The sequence below is a fragment of the Haplochromis burtoni genome, unplaced genomic scaffold (genome assembly GCF_018398535.1).
Source record: "Haplochromis burtoni strain Fernald_Lab_line unplaced genomic scaffold, NCSU_Asbu1 Contig_3, whole genome shotgun sequence".
NCBI lineage: Eukaryota > Metazoa > Chordata > Actinopteri > Cichliformes > Cichlidae > Haplochromis > Haplochromis burtoni.
The window spans coordinates 3,405,648-3,422,769 of record NW_024582364.1 but is presented as its reverse complement, the minus strand read 5'-3'; the positions used below and the strand labels follow the sequence as shown (position 1 = coordinate 3,422,769).

The following is a 17,122-nucleotide window of genomic DNA, read 5'->3' as shown; positions in this document are numbered from 1 at the left end:
CTGTTCACCTAGGAGCAGGAAGCTGAGGCTATGATTCACACCGCAGCCTTCTTGAGTATTGATGCTGACCGTGTTCATGCCTTTATGACCACAGTGGACCCATCGTCTGATGGCTGCAGGATAACGTACCATGTCAGAAAACTCAAATCATCTCAAACTGGTTTCTTGATATGACAATGAGTTCACTCTACTCACATGGCCTCCACAATCACAGATCTCAAGGCAACAAAGCACCTTTGGGATGATGTGGAACAGGAGAATAACATCATGTATGTGCAGCTGACAGATGTGCAGCAGCTGACAGATGTGCAGCATCTGTACGATGCCGTCATGCCATTCTGATGGATGTTTCCAGCACCTTGTCGAATCTGCGCCATGAAGAATTAAGTTAATTCTGAAGGCAAACAGAGGTCCAACCTCTTACTAGCAGGCTGTGCCTAATAACGTGACATTTGTAGATCTCACAAGAACAGAAGAAACAGCATTTATTTTAATTCCATTTTGTTTATTCAGATAATGTGAGCTTTTACAGTATTATGTACTGAAAACAGATCATTCTTTTGCTGTCACATCTCAAAGAAACAAATTAGATCAGCTGCTAAATGTACAATTACTCAATGCTCCTCTGGTAAAAATAATACATGTAATACAATGTTATACAAAAATAAAAGCACTCAACAACCCTGTAAATGCATCACAAATCCTTCTCTTTACAGCCACTGCTGCTTCTTTTTTATTTTAAAAACACTTTTATTATTCTTTTGGCACCAACAGATGTCATATTAACAGACAGAATAGGGTATTGCACAAGGCTTCAACCTTTCTTATCACTTCACAGTTGGCAGACACCGGAGTTTGACATTTCCACAAATTCAGCTCCAATCAAATTTACCTCCCTTCTCTTCCCACCTAAAATAAATATTAGGCTGTCTGTGTTGCTTGCTCCACACACACACACGCACACACACACACACACACACACACACTCACTAACACCCACGCACGCACACAGGAAAATAAATAGCAAGGAGATCTGGCCCGATGCAGATGTATGTCATGGTCAGGTCATGTCCATATAAACTGTCAAAGCTTCGCGTCAGCAGTTCATCGTCTGAGCAGCGAAGGGTGCAGCTCTGCGTCATGCTACAGCGCTTCAAACGGCCCCGTCTTCAGCAGCCAGCCAGCTGTCAGAGGACTCTCAGTGCACTTGACAGGCTTCGTGTAAGTATTTTGTCAACATGTAAGTGGCAGAATTAGTCTTCTCACTCTGTGTGTATGTATGTGTGCGTGCGAGTGAGTGAGAAGTGAAAACAGGACAGTGATGAAGGGCAGTCAGCTGCTGCTTAAACCAGACTCTCCCCGATCCTCTCGCCTTCCTTTCTCCTTTGTGTGAGATGAAAAAAAGATCACTGTCAGCAGGGGGAGAAGGTCCAGGAGAGTAAAACAAATATTGATTCCTAGGTATCTGTTATAGTACCTGCTGGATAAAGCTCTGTGTGTCAGGTCTGGCTGTAGCGCAGATCTCGCAGCCGGGACGAGATGGCTTGTTGATGAAAGTGCACGAGGGACACGCCCACTCTGTCTGCTGAGTACACAAACATGTGGAGTTCATTTAGAGTTCTATCAAAAGTAATAATACTGCTTATCTATAATGTCTGTGCTGTCAAGGTCTTCATTATTCGTAATTAACAAATTCATTACTTTTCTTGCTGGGAACTATGGTTTGAAAAATTAGGTAGATTTTGCATTAACTCTTGTCTGTGGGGATTAAGAGCCCAGAGCCCACCAACACTGACCTATGACTGCATTACAAACAGGTTTGCTTTAGGGTTTAATTCACTCCAAGCATAATCTATCCTTTAACTCTTTCCTCCTGGGATGCCTACTAGGGGTAACCCTTGTTTCTCTTTTCTGAACAGAGCAGTTTCTTTCATATTGTAGGCTGGCTTCCAGGACAAAATGACTGGGTCAGTTTATACAGCGTACTAGAGCCAAAACATGTCCTTGTTATTAGGGTGCAGGGGAGTTAATCAAGTTTGGCATTCCTGTGTCCCTGCAATGTTAGAAGCATCATATACTAAACACATACCTGTGTTTTACTCGCTTTGCTGGTATGATCATTCAGCTGCAGCTTCTCAATGTCGAGAACATCTTTGATGTCACCTGGTCTGTCGCTCCCTCCACCTGTACCTGCGGACAACACGATGTTAAACTGGCTGCATCTACATCCAGCTTGAAAGACTTTCACACGCCTACAAAAATCCCAAAATAAAGAATTGTAATTTTTGAATAATATCTTAAGGTTATTTAGCAGCCCCACTCACAAATTCCTGACAGAACATGTATAATTCCTACATTAGGAATTGTTTTCCTGCAGTGTTAATTCAGGTTTGATGACTCTCAAACTGTAGGGATTGTCCGGATTCTTGTATTTTCTCCACATAGCTTCCCCCAAAAGACATCGAGTAATTAGAATAATTAATCTAATAGCACTTTATGCTCATCAGTATCAGCGGTCATCATGCTTTTCAGGAATTTAGCCGTTACGCAGTCTGGCTTGGATTTCAGCGTAGTACCATCATATCTATTTCCCTTTTCCTCCAGTCATGCTCCTCTATCTGCTCCTCCCAGGGCACCATCGGTTTCACAAATGGGACTCTGTATCTTGGTGCTCGGAAGCACTCGATTTGGTCGCTGCCATGTGTGTGGACAGGTGTTCATCCTTCTTGAAACGAAGGTCTATGTTGGTGTTTCGGACACCAACGAAAGACGATAAGACAGGCTGGCAGTTAAAAACTTGGACAGTTAAAGACTGGTTGCAAATCTTCTGCAGTCAGGAACTAATCTGGAAATCACAAGACTTTAATGTGTACACAGGTGACTTTCTACTAGACTTTATGCTTCGTTGACCACAAGTTTGAGACGCAGTAAATCTAAAAGATGATCGAGTCAGCAAACATTGCTCCGGTGTTCGGTCACAGAGTGCTGGCTGCTCAGCGGCAACGCTTCCTCCATGAAGGGTTTCTTTACCTAATGAAATGAAACTAATTATGCAATAACTTCCAACATCCCCCTGATTCAGCAGCAGGAAAGGTTCAGTTTATATCAGTATTATCTCAGCACATCAGTGACAAAAAGCTCTAAAGTACTGAGGATGGTTAAGGTGGCTGCGACTGACTCTGCTAACAAGTGTTGTTGTTAATTAGCAGGACCGCAGCAGTGCACTGCAGATGCAACCGAAACATCATCATCGCAATGTACCTTGAACTCACCCTGGTTGTTGTGGGGAAGCCTTGAAGGGAGGGTGTTGTAACCCCTCCAGTCCTGGGAGGTGGGCCCGTTGCCTGGGGGGAGAGGTGTGGTGAGTAGGGCACTCTCCAGGTCCTGCTGGAACAGCTGGCGGGTAATCCGGGCTTGCCGGGCAGAGATCAAGTATAGGTACGCTGTATCGCCATCCTTCTGCACCCCGTAGGAAGCTAATGACCTCGGCTCGGTGCACAAACACTGACCGATCACCCAGCGCTGGACGCGAGGATGGAAACCGTACTCGAGAAATACCTGAAGAAGAAGAAGAAAGGAGGAGGAAGTCAGTGAGTGCAAATTTAAGATCAGCTACATTTCCAGCTGTTGTAACCAGCAGGTTTCTGACCTGTTGCTTGAGTGCAGCCACAGTCATGTAGGGAAACACTTTCACTGTGACGCAACAGGATGAGGAGACATCCTCCACCACCACAGATAAACTGCAACACAGACATGGCACACGGGTAAACCCTGGAAGACACAGCGGTCATAATAATGACCTTGAATAGCCCTGCGCAGCCAAACGTTTCTCCACCTCCTCACCTGATTTCCCCATCTGCGTAGTTTTTTTCCGACAGCTGTATCGTCAGCGCCGCTTTCTGTCGAGCCAGCGCGGACGCGTGCTGTGAAGCAGCTTGCGTGTCGCCGGCTTCGATTGCCCTGGTGAGCTCCAAACACAGCTCCTCTGAAAAGCACAGCACAGCAGTTAAACGTGACATTATTAAACCACACTGTGAGTAAAGAGAGAGAGAGAGAGAGAGAGAGAGAGAAAAAAAAACATGGCGACAAACATGGATGCTCACCGCTCAGCGGGAGCGAGGCTGAGCTCCACTGCTCCTTCGCCACTGCCGTGTTGTTCTGTTTGCTGTCTGATTCGTATGTATCCACATTTGCAACTGTCAGAGGAGAGATGGAGAAGTTTGTCACTGAAGTGCTTTACAACGCCTTGAAGTCAACACATAGCAAGTTCAGCCGATATCAGTGTTTACACTTGCTGCACCGGGTTGATAAAGGTCCGACGTCTGCGCACGTTTATCACTAAGCAACAAAGCAAAAGCATACAAAGACTAACGCCCTATAACAGTTGACCAACCCAAACGATACTTTATCTCCTCCAACTAACATGTGTAACGCTGCTTTGATTTGATTCCAGCTTTTACCATTAACCTCAGATAGAAAACATCTAAAGTGCTTTTTCTTTGACTTCTCACAGCGTGAGTTAAGTTTCGCAGACACAAAATTTTTTTAGGTGCAATACATTTACAGTATAACAAGGGTCAGTAATTTGCCCTTATTTACTCAGTTTGTTTATAAAGAGTCTTTTTAACGGTTTAACAAATGGTTTTATTCATCCCCTTTAACCTGAGGTAAACCCTATTTTCACGTTTTTATGAAAAGAAAAATGTATAAACAAAAGTATGAGGGGAGAGAGAGACAGGCAAAACGGGTAGAGAAAAAAAATAGATTGTTCATCAGCATGCCGCCACCAGAGGGCGCCTCAGGTTTTATTTCTTTGATGGATTATCAACTTTAAATCAATTCTTTACAAACAAGAGCTCTCAGCGGGCTACACTGAAACTTTAATGTCTTATGATGTTTTTATTACAACATGCTGACGTCAGCATTGTAAATATGGGTATCAAGTGTAGTATATTAATCTTTTTGAGTCATTGTGAAGTTATATAATCTTATATTGAAAAAATGTTTTAAAGAAGAAGAAAAAAAGCTTATGTCCCCCAATGACCAATATATTGCTTTACAGTTTTTTTTCTTAATTGTTGTGACCCTAACCTTTGACCTTGAAGCATTAAATACTCGAATAGTGTATTTTATCATCTTCACCCACATGATTGGAACCCAACTGACTGAAATCTTTGGCTTCTGTAAGCTGAAAAAACATTTATTCATGCTCTGTGTGACTTTTGCAAAGCTTTACGGCGTCATTGTGACGTCGCAGGGTCTCCATGCCCTTTCATATGACATATTACTCCATATCGGTTCTTGGATTTATTTTCATGGTCATTTGAAGGTCAAGGTCAAATGCTTAACCAACCTAGGCACTCATGTCCCCCAAGGCCTACTATGTTGTTGCAAAATTTGAAGATGATCCATGAAAAATTGTGGTTAATTTAAAGTTTGTACTGATTTCCACATTTGGTATGACCTTTAACTTGACCTGATTCTGGCATCTACCATCACAGGAAATTTGAAAACGATATCTTGAAAACTCAGGATGCTAGACTGTTAGGAAACAGACAGACCGATTACATACTCTCTCCCTTTGGGTGGAGGCTTGAAAGCATTTTGTTTGTTGAACTGTTACAACAAAAACTGAGTGCAACACAGTTTAAGACAAAAAGTAAGGATGCTGATGCTTTGTGCTTTCAAGAGATTTGCAGTTCATCAAACCTGATTCAAAATGGACCGTTGCCAGTCAAAACGCAGAAGAGGATCCTTTACTCAGCAGATATTTGGGTGAAAGTTGAACTGAGTTTTCAAATTGAAGCAACACAGCGGAAAAAAAATGCGTCACAGGGAACAGAATTGTGAAATACACTTTACGTCCTCTCAAACCACTCGTTAACAAATATCTAATTAGTTACAGCAAACATGGCAGAAACTGTGCAACTAAAATCGACTAAAATAGGTTGCTGTTTGCTGGATTTGCTTTAGTAGAACTGTGCAGCAGCTGTGGTTTAAAATCCGCAGCTCCATGTTTTTAGGCATGGTCAAGACGACCTGCTGAAGTTGAAGGAGTCAAGTGACTGTGTGCTCACTGGCTGCTTTGTTAGCTACACCTTTTTCAACTGCTTGTTAATACGAATCACAGGACAGGACCTCGGCACATTTTGGTATGTAGACATGGTAGAGATGCCCTGCTGAAGTTCAAACAGAGTATCACAACAGGGGAGAAGGGTGATCTTAGTGACCTGGACCTTAAAATCTCAGAACAACAACCAACAAAAGGCCTGGTTTCAGTTACTGAGTCTTTAGTCCTAATGTTTGCTAAAATGGATTTTTGGAAAGGATGTACAATGTTGTTTAATGAGTGTTACATTTATATTTGACTGATATAAACCATTTTTCATTTTATCGGAAATAAAGAAACAAAATTGTCAAACTGACCTCTGTGTGCCTCTCTTAGTGAAGACATCATCACGGTGGCCCACTCCTCGGCCTCTCGGTCGCAGCGGAAGTTGAAGCGGATGCAGTCGTGAGGCGGAGCAACAAGACGCATCTCATGGCAGCGAGAGGACTTGACCTCATACTGCACAGAGCGCAGGTCAAACTCTGCGATAAACTGCAGGTAAAAACACAAAGTGATGTAAGAAAATTTCTTCCCCATACGTTAGCTGAAGTGTGACAAATGAATCCTAGAGCCAAAAACTCAGTTCCAACACCAACAAGTCAAATCACTTTCGTTTGCATCCACCTGACTAATTGTTTAATATGTCAAAACCTGAAAAGCTGGGACTAACGAATGTTTAGCATATTAAAAAGGAAGACCCTCCTTTGCACTGAACAAGAGCTGAGGGAGGAAAAAAAACAAACAGTAGATGCAACAAATGCAAACTGCAGTTCTCTTTGGAGGACTATCACAGTTTAATAGAAAGGAAACAATCCCCTGATACATGGCAAAATGAAGCATGTGAAATCCTCACTTTGACAAAGAAAGACGTGTCATCAGTGAGTGAATTTGGCAGCAGAGATTTCTTTTACACACAATCCGTCTTGGAACATTCACTGTGGCAGTGGGATCTTCAGGGCACAGACAAAAGCCGGGAAGATGGATTTGCCTTCTGCCGGAAGGAATGCATGTACATTGTCTGATACGATAACGCGGGGTGGCTGTCAAGTCTTTGAGCTGAGACAGACGAGCTAAAAGAAGTTGAATCAAGACGTGTTTCGGTAGTCGAGGGGGAAATCTGTCAGAGTGGAGATGCAAAAGCAAATTCAGAGCCTGTCAGAGTTCAGGAAGATGACACACAGTGAATGTGACAAACAAAGGGCAGATCTGGGAGTTAAGTTATGATGTGGCCAGTCAGACACTGTGCAAAGGGAGGTGAGCTTAAGCATGTGTGCCTTTTTTGTTTATTTTATTGCCAGTATTGAGAAGATTAAACTTGTGTTTGTATTGAAATGTCTTTCGCGTGCCACAATCTGCTAATTGATCCTTTGATCGTCAAAAAGTAGTAAAAAAAGCACAATTATGTGAAGCCAAACAGCTTTAAATGGCTTGCTTTGCCAGATTAATTGTGCAAAAATACACGTTTAGTCTCACAGACTGCTTAGAGTTGGTCGGTTTTTAAGTATTTAGTATTTAAGATCAAAGCTTTATTTAAACTGAACAAGTTGCTGTTACTGAAAGAGAGACAATAAAACATAAAAACAAGCAGTAAATTTCAAAAATGACCGTATGTCATGCTCGAGTCTGAATGGTGGCCCTTTGCTGCATGGGCAAAAACTGTCCGAAAAATGTGTCTAAATATCATATCATAGATCTACAGTTTCATATTAGGCTCCATGATTTATTTCTTGGTGTCACATGTTACATTTTGCGGCAATACTTTTTAATTATTTGGATGACGGTGTGCAGGCTTGCATAGGTAGCTCTGAACAGCAGCAGGACCATCCGAGACAAATCGAGGAGCTTGCTCCTAAACGAAGGGCTGACACACATAGACACACACACACACACAAACAGAGCAAATTATGCCAAACACAACAGGTTCAAACGCCACAAACCACACAAGAACCATGGGAAAGAGTATGGAGACACTTCACGAATGAGAAGCACTGAAGATGCGAGAACTAATCCGACATTAGAAGTTGAAAGTACTACGCTTACATTTGGTGTTTTATACAGCCTGTAAACATTCATTTCTTCTTTCTGCTGCTCCATTTAAGGGCCACCACAGCGCAACCGCCTCTATCTCACCCTATCGCTATCATCTTCTTCTGTCACATCCGTCATCCACCATACATCCATCAATCTCCTCTATGTTCTTCTTGAGTGTGGCCTCCTAGACTCCCCAATGCTCATCCCTGTCCAATATGTGTACATCCACATCACTGAAAGTGTCCACTGGCCTACAGGAGTAAATAGACTGCAGAGTCCTGGCCTGAAGAGGTAGTTGTGGGCTCTGCGTTGTGCCATCCTCTTAGCCAGAGGTTGTTCGATTGTATAAACCACAGCAATCCTCCTGGCTCTTACTTTTTAATCGGGTCAACCAAAGAACCATCCAACAGTGGACACTCTTAGCTCGACAAAGCTAAAAGCTCAGTGAAAACAGGATAGCAACATCCTTCCATGTATTTCAAAAAACTGGTGGTTGCCTGGAGACTGTACTGTTTTTTGTTTTTTCACATTTTGTGACGGATGGTAACTTGTTGTGATTAAATGGTTGCCCAGAGTTCACCTGATAGGATACAAATTTTGTGCAAACAGTCGCAGTCTGACTTGGACCGACTGCGATCCAGGCCTGACTTACGCCCGTCTCTAAAATGATTATTTTCTTTTCTTACTTTTATTCTTATTCATCATTTTAGCCAAACTCAAACACTTTTATATTTACTGATTATGTTCTGATCAGTATTGTGCATAATTGACTACCTGCAAACTCACAAATTAATCATAATTCTGTGTTTAACCCTTACACTGTTTCTCTTGTTCAAAAGTATAATCTGTTAGTGACACAGTTCTTCATATTATAAAATGTTAAATAACTATCATATCCTGGGGTGCCTGATGTTTCCCACCGCCATCTTCACCATCCCTTTTCCAATATATCCACTTTCCCTCCTCTGCACATGTTCTAACCAACTCAGCCTTGCCTTTCTAACGTTGTCTCCAAACTGCTCAACCTGAGCTGTCCTTCTGTTGTACTCATTTCTAATTCCTGGTCACTTCCAATGAAAATCAAATATATCTTCAACTCTGCCTGCTGTCTTTTTGTTAGAGCCACAGTCAGCAATCTAAATGGAAACAGTGGTAAAGCGCCAAGGTAAATGAACCTCTGTGCTCAGTGTGGTTTTCCTGATAAGCCATGCTGTTATTTTTATCTGTCATTACCAACTCTCCAATCACAGGAGGGCTTGAGCACTAAGGTTAATCACGCCATTAACTGGCTAACAGAATGACTAAAGCTTCTTCTTCTGCTTAAGCCACTGTTTGAATCATTTGGTGTAGAATACCAGTGAATAAATACAGACTTCCTACAACACACATAATGAGAAATGACTTGCCAGTACAAGGCTGAAATCTGCATGTTTGTTCAGATGACAAGAGGATCGTGGAAATTCCCACCTGCCATTTTGCCATTAAGATTTGGAGAGTTTACCACTATGAAGGACTTCCCCCGTGATGCTGTTATGTCGTGGAAGGGCCGAAAATGAAAACGAAACTAAAAGTTTTAGTAACTACACTACTTCTCCGTTAAAACAACAATGCGAGGCTTTTTAAGACCCCCCTTTTAAAAACATACTGTTTGGTAATAAGCACGACACCGGGGAGGGAGTCTGAAGGCTCTGCTATCAGGCGCTTGATTGTCACAGTGGATCCTGGTGTAAACTGGAGGAAAGAGTTTCTGTTGTTCTGAGATTTGTCGTGCCTCAAATTGAATCCACCAAGGTGCACATGTCGTGCTATCAGATCCGTAAAACTGCGCGTAAAGGCCTTTTGTTAGTTAAGAATATAAATGTCACTTTAAAAAGGCGTTTGTGCGCACACACACACACACACACACACACACACACACACGCACACACACACACACGTTTAGGTTGATAACAAAAGCATTTGTTCTAAACATACAGATGTGTGTGTGTGTCTACGCTTACCACACTGCGGTTTCCGCTCGTATCGCGTAAAGCCAGTCGGAACTCTCCGGCCCGGCTCGGGTCCATGCTGAGCTGCAGGCGCAGAGCCTCGCTGCCCGCTCCGGGGAGGTACAGCGGTCGGATCCCGGAATGGCACACCGAAACACGGACGGACATTAAGACTGTACTGCAGCAGGCGGTAGGTGCAGGGCCGCCGCATGCAGCCTGTGGGGACGAGGCAGGAATCGGGGCTGGTGGAGCCCAGCCGCCCGAGCTGAGAGCCATGTCGCGGACACCACGGACGGGTGAGGCTCGGTACTGCTGCCCGTGTCTTCTGCGGGGTTTAACAGGTCCACCGGTGTTTAAAGAGAGTGCGTTTTATCACGGGGAGGCTCTGGCTGTCTCCGCGCCTCGCAAATTCTTCCATGTCTACCCGAAGCCGAGCGACAGAAAAACAAAACAGGAAGCTGAAGAGTACGACTGTAAATCTTCTCCGTAAAGAAACAGCGACTCCAATTTTAAAACAGCGCAGTATAAGAAAGATTTAAAACACACACTCGGATTAAAAATATTAATCTCTAATCATCTCTAATAAAGAATTATATCTCTAATATTAATCATACTTGCGTTTGGTTTATGTTATTTATATGCACTGTTCAGAAAAAGAAAATGAAAGAAACAGTCATCCCAGTAGGCTATAAGTCATTTAAGCTTTATGGATGGTAAGACATGGATGTTAACACCCTTTACTAACCCCTTATTAATCCCAGAGTTGGGAAATTCATAGTGTTGTAGCAGCATAACAAGGGTTGAACCTAGTGCAAAACACATAACTTGTTCCAGCTTCTTTGGTTGGATCTATGAAAAATACCAAACATAACATGGTTTGATAGACAGAAAAAAGAGAGAGAAATATTTTTGTACCAGTAAGGTGATTCCCAAAGAGCTGTTAGTCAAAAACCTGGCATATCTCGAAACTGTGTGGCTAAAAACAATTTAGGAAACTGGACAAATGGAGGAAAAAAGAGCGTCGGGCCTAAAAACTATCTAAAACAGTTGAACAGAATCTGAAAGTTATGCCCTTTTAAAAATAGGAAACAATCCAGCAAAGACCTAATACAGGACCTGAGACATGCATCTGGGCCTTCAGCTAAATTCATACTGTTCACTGAAACCTCATTGGATATGGTCTCAGTGGAGGAGTGGCTGTCAAGAAGCCATTGTTAATGAAGGGAAAGATGTTTTCTTCTCTTTGTGGCTGAGGTATGCCACATTTCACATGAACTGATCTGATGGAGTAATGAATCCAAACTGAAACGTGTAGTTCAAATTATCAACGTATACAGAGAAAATCAGTGAAGATGTACAACAGCGAGTGTCTACAGCCATCTGTAAAACACAGTGGAGGATGTTTTGGGTTTTGTCTGGGGTCTGCATTTCAGCCAGTGGGAATCATGTCAAAATTGATAGAATTATTAATGCAGAACAGTACCACCAGATTTTAATCATCCATGAAACACTATTTCTAAAACATCTGATTTCCAAGGGTTTCGTTTTTCAGCATGGCAGTGATCCCAAATACACTGCCAATGCAGTAAAAGCATACCACACAATGGAGCGCTGACAGTCATGGATTAGCCTGCCAAGAGCCCAGACCTCGACATTTATTGAAGCAGTGTGGGATCATCTTGACTTAGAACAGAACAAAAAGGAAGCCAACATTCAAAGAAGAGCTTTGGATGTTCTTCAAGAAGGAAGAACTATTCCTTAAGACTACTTAAAGAAATGATCAGAAAGCTTGGCTAAGAGATGTCAGACTGTGCTGAAGAATAAAGGTGGTCAAACCAAATATCGACTTTCAAGCACATTTGAACTATAAAAGCTCAATTTTACCTTGTATTGTGTATTTCCATGTATATTTTCACATTTCAATAAATTGATGCACTTATTTTTTCATTTTGTGAGCAAAATACACTCAACAAAAATATAAACGCAACACCTTTGTTACTGCTCCCATTCCCCATGGGATGGACGTAGAGACCTAAAATTCATTCCAGATACACAATATAACCATCCCTCCCAAACAGTGGTCACAAATCAGTCCAAATGTGTGGTAGTGGGCACATCTGCTATATTGAGATAATCCATCCCACCTCACAGGTGTGCCACATCAGGATGCTGATCTGACATCATGAGTAGTGCACAGGTGTACCTCAGACTGCCCACAACAAAAGGCCACCCTGGAATGTGCAGTTTTGTCTCACAGCAAAATGCCACAGATGCCACAAGCAATGAGGGAGCGTGCAATTGGCATGCTGACAGCAGGAATGTCAACCAGATCTGTCGCCCGTGCATTGAATGTTCATTTCTCAACCATAAGCCGTCTCCACAGGCGTTTCAGAGAATATGGCAGCACATCCAACCGGCCTCACAACCGCAGACCTCGTGTAACCACACCAGCCCAGGACCTCCACATCCAGCAGGTTCACCTCCAAGATCGTCTGAGACCAGCCACCCAGACAGCTGCTGGAACAATTGGTTTGCACAACCAAACAATTTCTGCACAAACTGTCAGAAACCGTCTCAGGGACGCTCAACTGCATGCCCGTCGTCCTCATCGGGGTCTTGACCTGACTCCAGCTCGTCGCCGTAACAGACTTGTGTGGGCAAATGCTCACATTCGATGGCGTCTGGCACGTTGGAGAGGTGTGCGCTTCACGGATGAATCATGGTTCACATTGTTCAGGGCAGATGGCAGCTGAGAATGTCCCAGTTCTTGCATGGCCAGCATACTCACCGGACATGTCACCCATTGAGCATGTTCGGGATGTGCTTGACCGGCGTATACGACAGCGTGTACCAGTTCCCACGAATATCCAACAACCTCGCACAGCCATTGAAGTGGAGTGGACCAACATTCCACAGGCCACAATTGACAATCTGATAGACTCCATGCGACGATGTGTTGCACTGCATGAGGCAAATGGTGGTCACACCAGATACTGACCGGTTCTGGGTCCCCAGACCCCCAATAGCGCAAAAAACTGCACATTCCAGGGTGGCCTTTTGTTGTGGGCAGTCTGAGGTACACCTGTGCACTACTCATGATGTCAGATCAGCATCCTGATGTGGCACACCTGTGAGGTGGGATGGATTATCTCAATATAGCAGATGTGCCCACTACCACACATTTGGACTGATTTGTGACCACTGTTTGGGAGGGATGGTTATATTGTGTATCTGGAATGAATTTTAGGTCTCTACGTCCATCCCATGGGGAATGGGAGCAGTAACAAAGGTGTTGCGTTTATATTTTTGTTGAGTGTATAAAGAAATGAGGGTGGATCAAAACTTCTGCGTGGTACTGCAAACGTAGGTGAACCTACAAGCACTGATAACCTTGAACAGTAGAGAGGGAGAGTCTTTCTTAGACATTTTCTTCTAAGGAAAGTATTAACCTCCTTCTAACCTTTGTGCCATAATGAAAGCTGTTCAGTGGCACATACCACATGGCACATAAGTTGTTTATTCCTATTTATGGAGATCTAAATAAATACATAAATAAATAAATAAAAACAAATCATAATTATTTGTTTAAAACTTCTCTCTAAATAAGACTGACAGATCGCACACAGAGGCACTAAGAGAAGATACTTTAATGGGCTCTGTCATGCATGGTCATGACCAAAAGTTTATACACAATGCAGAAGTAAAGCATCGAATTGTGCACTGGAGTCAATTCAAGAAGTCTGTCCTTCCAGCACAGGGTCTGTTAATAAGGCACATATTGCCTAATTCTGTGCACATCTGACTAAAAAAACAAGTCCTTTGGTAAATGATTCTTCTCACATCAAGCCGTGAAGGAAGAAAAGACTCAGCTCACCTCCTCCACACTTCTGTTGGTCTGAACAAAGTAAAGAGGGTTACAGTAATATCTGCGTAGCAGGACATCCATTCAAACATGTGGAACATGAAGCAGTTAGAGTATGGAGCCCTGGCAAGACGAGCAAACCAGATCAAGGACGAGCTCAGACAGGCAAGAAAAACTATGTTTACACAGAGTTGTAATAAAGGAAGCATAAACCAGAGTTAGTCATGCTGTCTTTGTTGTAATATCTTTAACCTTTGCTTTCAATTCCTCTTCTACAGGGAGTGAGAAGACCCTACAAAGAAGTGATCGATGTCTTCCAGGGTGATTTACACAGGGCAGGAATGAAACCTCTGACATTTGTCAGACAGGTAAACTTGGACCTTTACACACTGTGTAAACTCATTACGTTTCCTTTGAGTAAGGATTGCCCATGTTGCGCTTTTTCACAGGTTCTTGCAGCGTGTGTTTACCCGCCGCTTATCAACAGCAGCAATCTGCCACTTGATGTTAGACAGAGGGCCCAGGAGGAGCTGGGGAGATGTGTTGGAGGGAGTGTAGGTGAGGGCAACGTATGCGGTCTAATGACGTGGAAAAAAATGAAAATGCTTGTAGTGCAGGACCCCCAAGGTGGAGCGCATAAACTCCACCTACCACAGTAGTAGTTGTTACACAATAAAGATTGTGTGACAACTACTACTGTGGTTTCGGCCCTTGGCTCCGGACACAGGCACCCCGTCTCACTGCCACACCTTCCCAGCTAGCTTTCACTGACAAAAAGCAGACACACAGTCAATTGATGCACCTGCGCACCTATTCTCCCCGCCTCAGCACCACCCCATGAGCTCACTGTGACGTTTTCTCCGCTGCAGCAGGCCAGAGACCATGCCCCTGCCAAAAGGCTTTATCTGCAGTAACCGTGTGGTGGCAGAAATAGCAAAAGACTAAAACCCCCAAAACAGGGCAGATGGCATCAAAACTATCTACAGATACAGATCTAGAGAGCTTCAACTGGTAAAAATGGAACTGGAGAATACCTTTAAGGTTCTTAGGGTTACTACAATCAAACAAGTCAAATCAAACTTTATTGTCAGTTCTGCAATGTACAGGACATACACAGCACTGAAATGCCGTTTCGCCCACTGTGTGCAATAGAAAAAAAAAATCAAAATTCAATTCAAATCTAAAATAAAATAAAATAGCTGTTTATGTATAAAAAATGAGGTTTGCAAGAATTCTTTTAAAAAAGCTTTTTAATTCATAAAGTTGGGTGAGAATATCTTTTAAGTGAATACTTTCAGTGATTCACTTAAAACAACAGTAACAGGTCTCCACAGATTACAAATAAACTGCGCAGAAATACTGTCATACTCTGGCTTCCATGTTTATTATATACATAAAAGTCTCTATACAGGAAGCATATGTAATAATAGAAGTGTTTAATAAACTATAGGCTCATATAGACAAACATTATAAATACAATGAAATGTATATGTCTTATAAAACATTTTTAAAAAGCCATTTTATGAATTCAAATCTAGGCAGAAATAATAATACCGAAAGTCTGCTTTGTTTTGCAGGATCAAGTTGTTGGTGTGTATTTAATATAATAATAATAATAATAATAATAATAATAATAATAATAATAATAATGGATTGCATTTATATAGCGCTTTTCGAGACCCTCAAAGCGCTTTACAATTCCACTATTCATTCACTCTCACATTCACACACTGGTGGAGGCAAGCTACAGTTGTAGCCACAGCTGCCCTGGGGCAGACTGACAGAAGCGAGGCTGCCATATCGCACATCGGCCCCTCTGGCCATCACCAGTAGGCGGTAGGTGAATGTCTTGCCCAAGGACACACAGTGTTGGGAAGGTTACTTTTAAAATGTATTCCATTACAGATTACAGAATACATGCCCCAAAATGTATTCTGTAACGTATTCCGTTACGTTACTCAATGAGAGTAACGTATTCTGAATACTTTGGATTACTTAATATATTATCATGCTGTTTACAACTACGTGAATGTACTATTGCTGTGATTTATTACTGTTACTGAAGGTCCGCGGCTCCGAACCGTAGTAAAGGGACCTCTGGCTAATACGTCGGGTTCTGTGTCGGGCTCGTAGCCGAAAAATAGCTTTACTTTGTTGTCTGGGTCAACTTTGCTTGCGAGAGACAGAGAGAGGCGTTGAAAGGCTGCTCCAACGAACTTATTGTTTTCGGAGGAAAACACGAACACGGTGTACAGTCGAGTCTTAATAGCTTACTTACAACTGGGCTCGTCAGGCTCTCTTCTTGGCTGCAGTGGTTATTATTATATTTACATGCTTCCAGCTCCCGTTTTTGCTCGATGACAGCTCGTACTTTTCCTTTTTCTCCCTCCCTCGCTCACAGACACATAACGTGTATGGCAGTCCATTCTCCCTGCAGCACGGACTACACTGCCCATGATGCTACATTCTTTAGAGCTATACAGGGAGTGCAGAATTATTAGGCAAGTTGTATTTTTGAGGAATAATTTTATTATTGAACAACAACCATGTTCTCAATGAACCCAAAAAACTCATTAATATCAAAGCTGAATGTTTTTGGAAGTAGTTTTTAGTTTGTTTTTAGTTTTAGCTATTTTAGGGGGATATCTGTGTGTGCAGGTGACTATTACTGTGCATAATTATTAGGCAACTTAACAAAAAACAAATATATACCCATTTCAATTATTTATTTTTACCAGTGAAACCAATATAACATCTCCACATTCACAAATATACATTTCTGACATTCAAAAACAAAACAAAAACAAATCAGCGACCAATATAGCCACCTTTCTTTGCAAGGACACTCAAAAGCCTGCCATCCATGGATTCTGTCAGTGTTTTGATCTGTTCACCATCAACATTGCGTGCAGCAGCAACCACAGCCTCCCAGACACTGTTCAGAGAGGTGTACTGTTTTCCCTCCTTGTAAATCTCACATTTGATGATGGACCACAGGTTCTCAATGGGGTTCAGATCAGGTGAACAAGGTGGCCATGTCATTAGTTTTTCTTCTTTTATACCCTTTCTTGCCAGCCACGCTGTGGAGTACTTGGACGCGTGTGATGGAGCATTGTCCTGCATGGAAATCCA

General features: G+C 42.5%; 2 protein-coding genes across 5 annotated transcripts in view; one reads left to right on the top strand and one right to left on the bottom strand.

The window, feature by feature from the left end:
- Positions 1-484: 484 nt before the first annotated feature.
- Positions 485-10,618, bottom strand: LOC102310581 (SHANK-associated RH domain interacting protein). 4 transcript variants are annotated; one of them, XM_005912655.3, is made up of 9 exons: positions 10,141-10,618; positions 6,427-6,601; positions 4,104-4,196; positions 3,844-3,985; positions 3,650-3,740; positions 3,273-3,558; positions 2,090-2,184; positions 1,478-1,585; positions 485-1,383 (listed from the first exon to the last, which is right to left on the bottom strand). In XM_005912655.3, the coding sequence occupies exons 1-9, from the start codon at positions 10,402-10,404 to the stop codon at positions 1,333-1,335; spliced, it is 1,305 nt and encodes a 434-aa protein (XP_005912717.1). In that variant the 5' UTR covers positions 10,405-10,618; the 3' UTR covers positions 485-1,332. The 4 variants fall into 4 exon arrangements, with proteins under 4 accessions (XP_005912717.1, XP_042075455.1, XP_005912715.1 ...); XM_042219521.1 differs by having other exon boundaries at positions 1,478-1,582; XM_005912653.3 differs by having other exon boundaries at positions 2,090-2,190; positions 10,141-10,617.
- A 2,784-nt stretch (positions 10,619-13,402) lies between these two features.
- Positions 13,403-17,122, top strand: part of LOC102312656 (alanine aminotransferase 1) — a gene marked incomplete in the record, with an annotated part of 15,135 nt that continues 11,415 nt past the window's right edge. Inside the window, 3 exon segments of the mRNA XM_014332505.2 lie at positions 13,403-14,155; positions 14,269-14,358; positions 14,440-14,548. Coding sequence (XP_014187991.1) covers positions 14,081-14,155; positions 14,269-14,358; positions 14,440-14,548 — 274 coding nt within the window.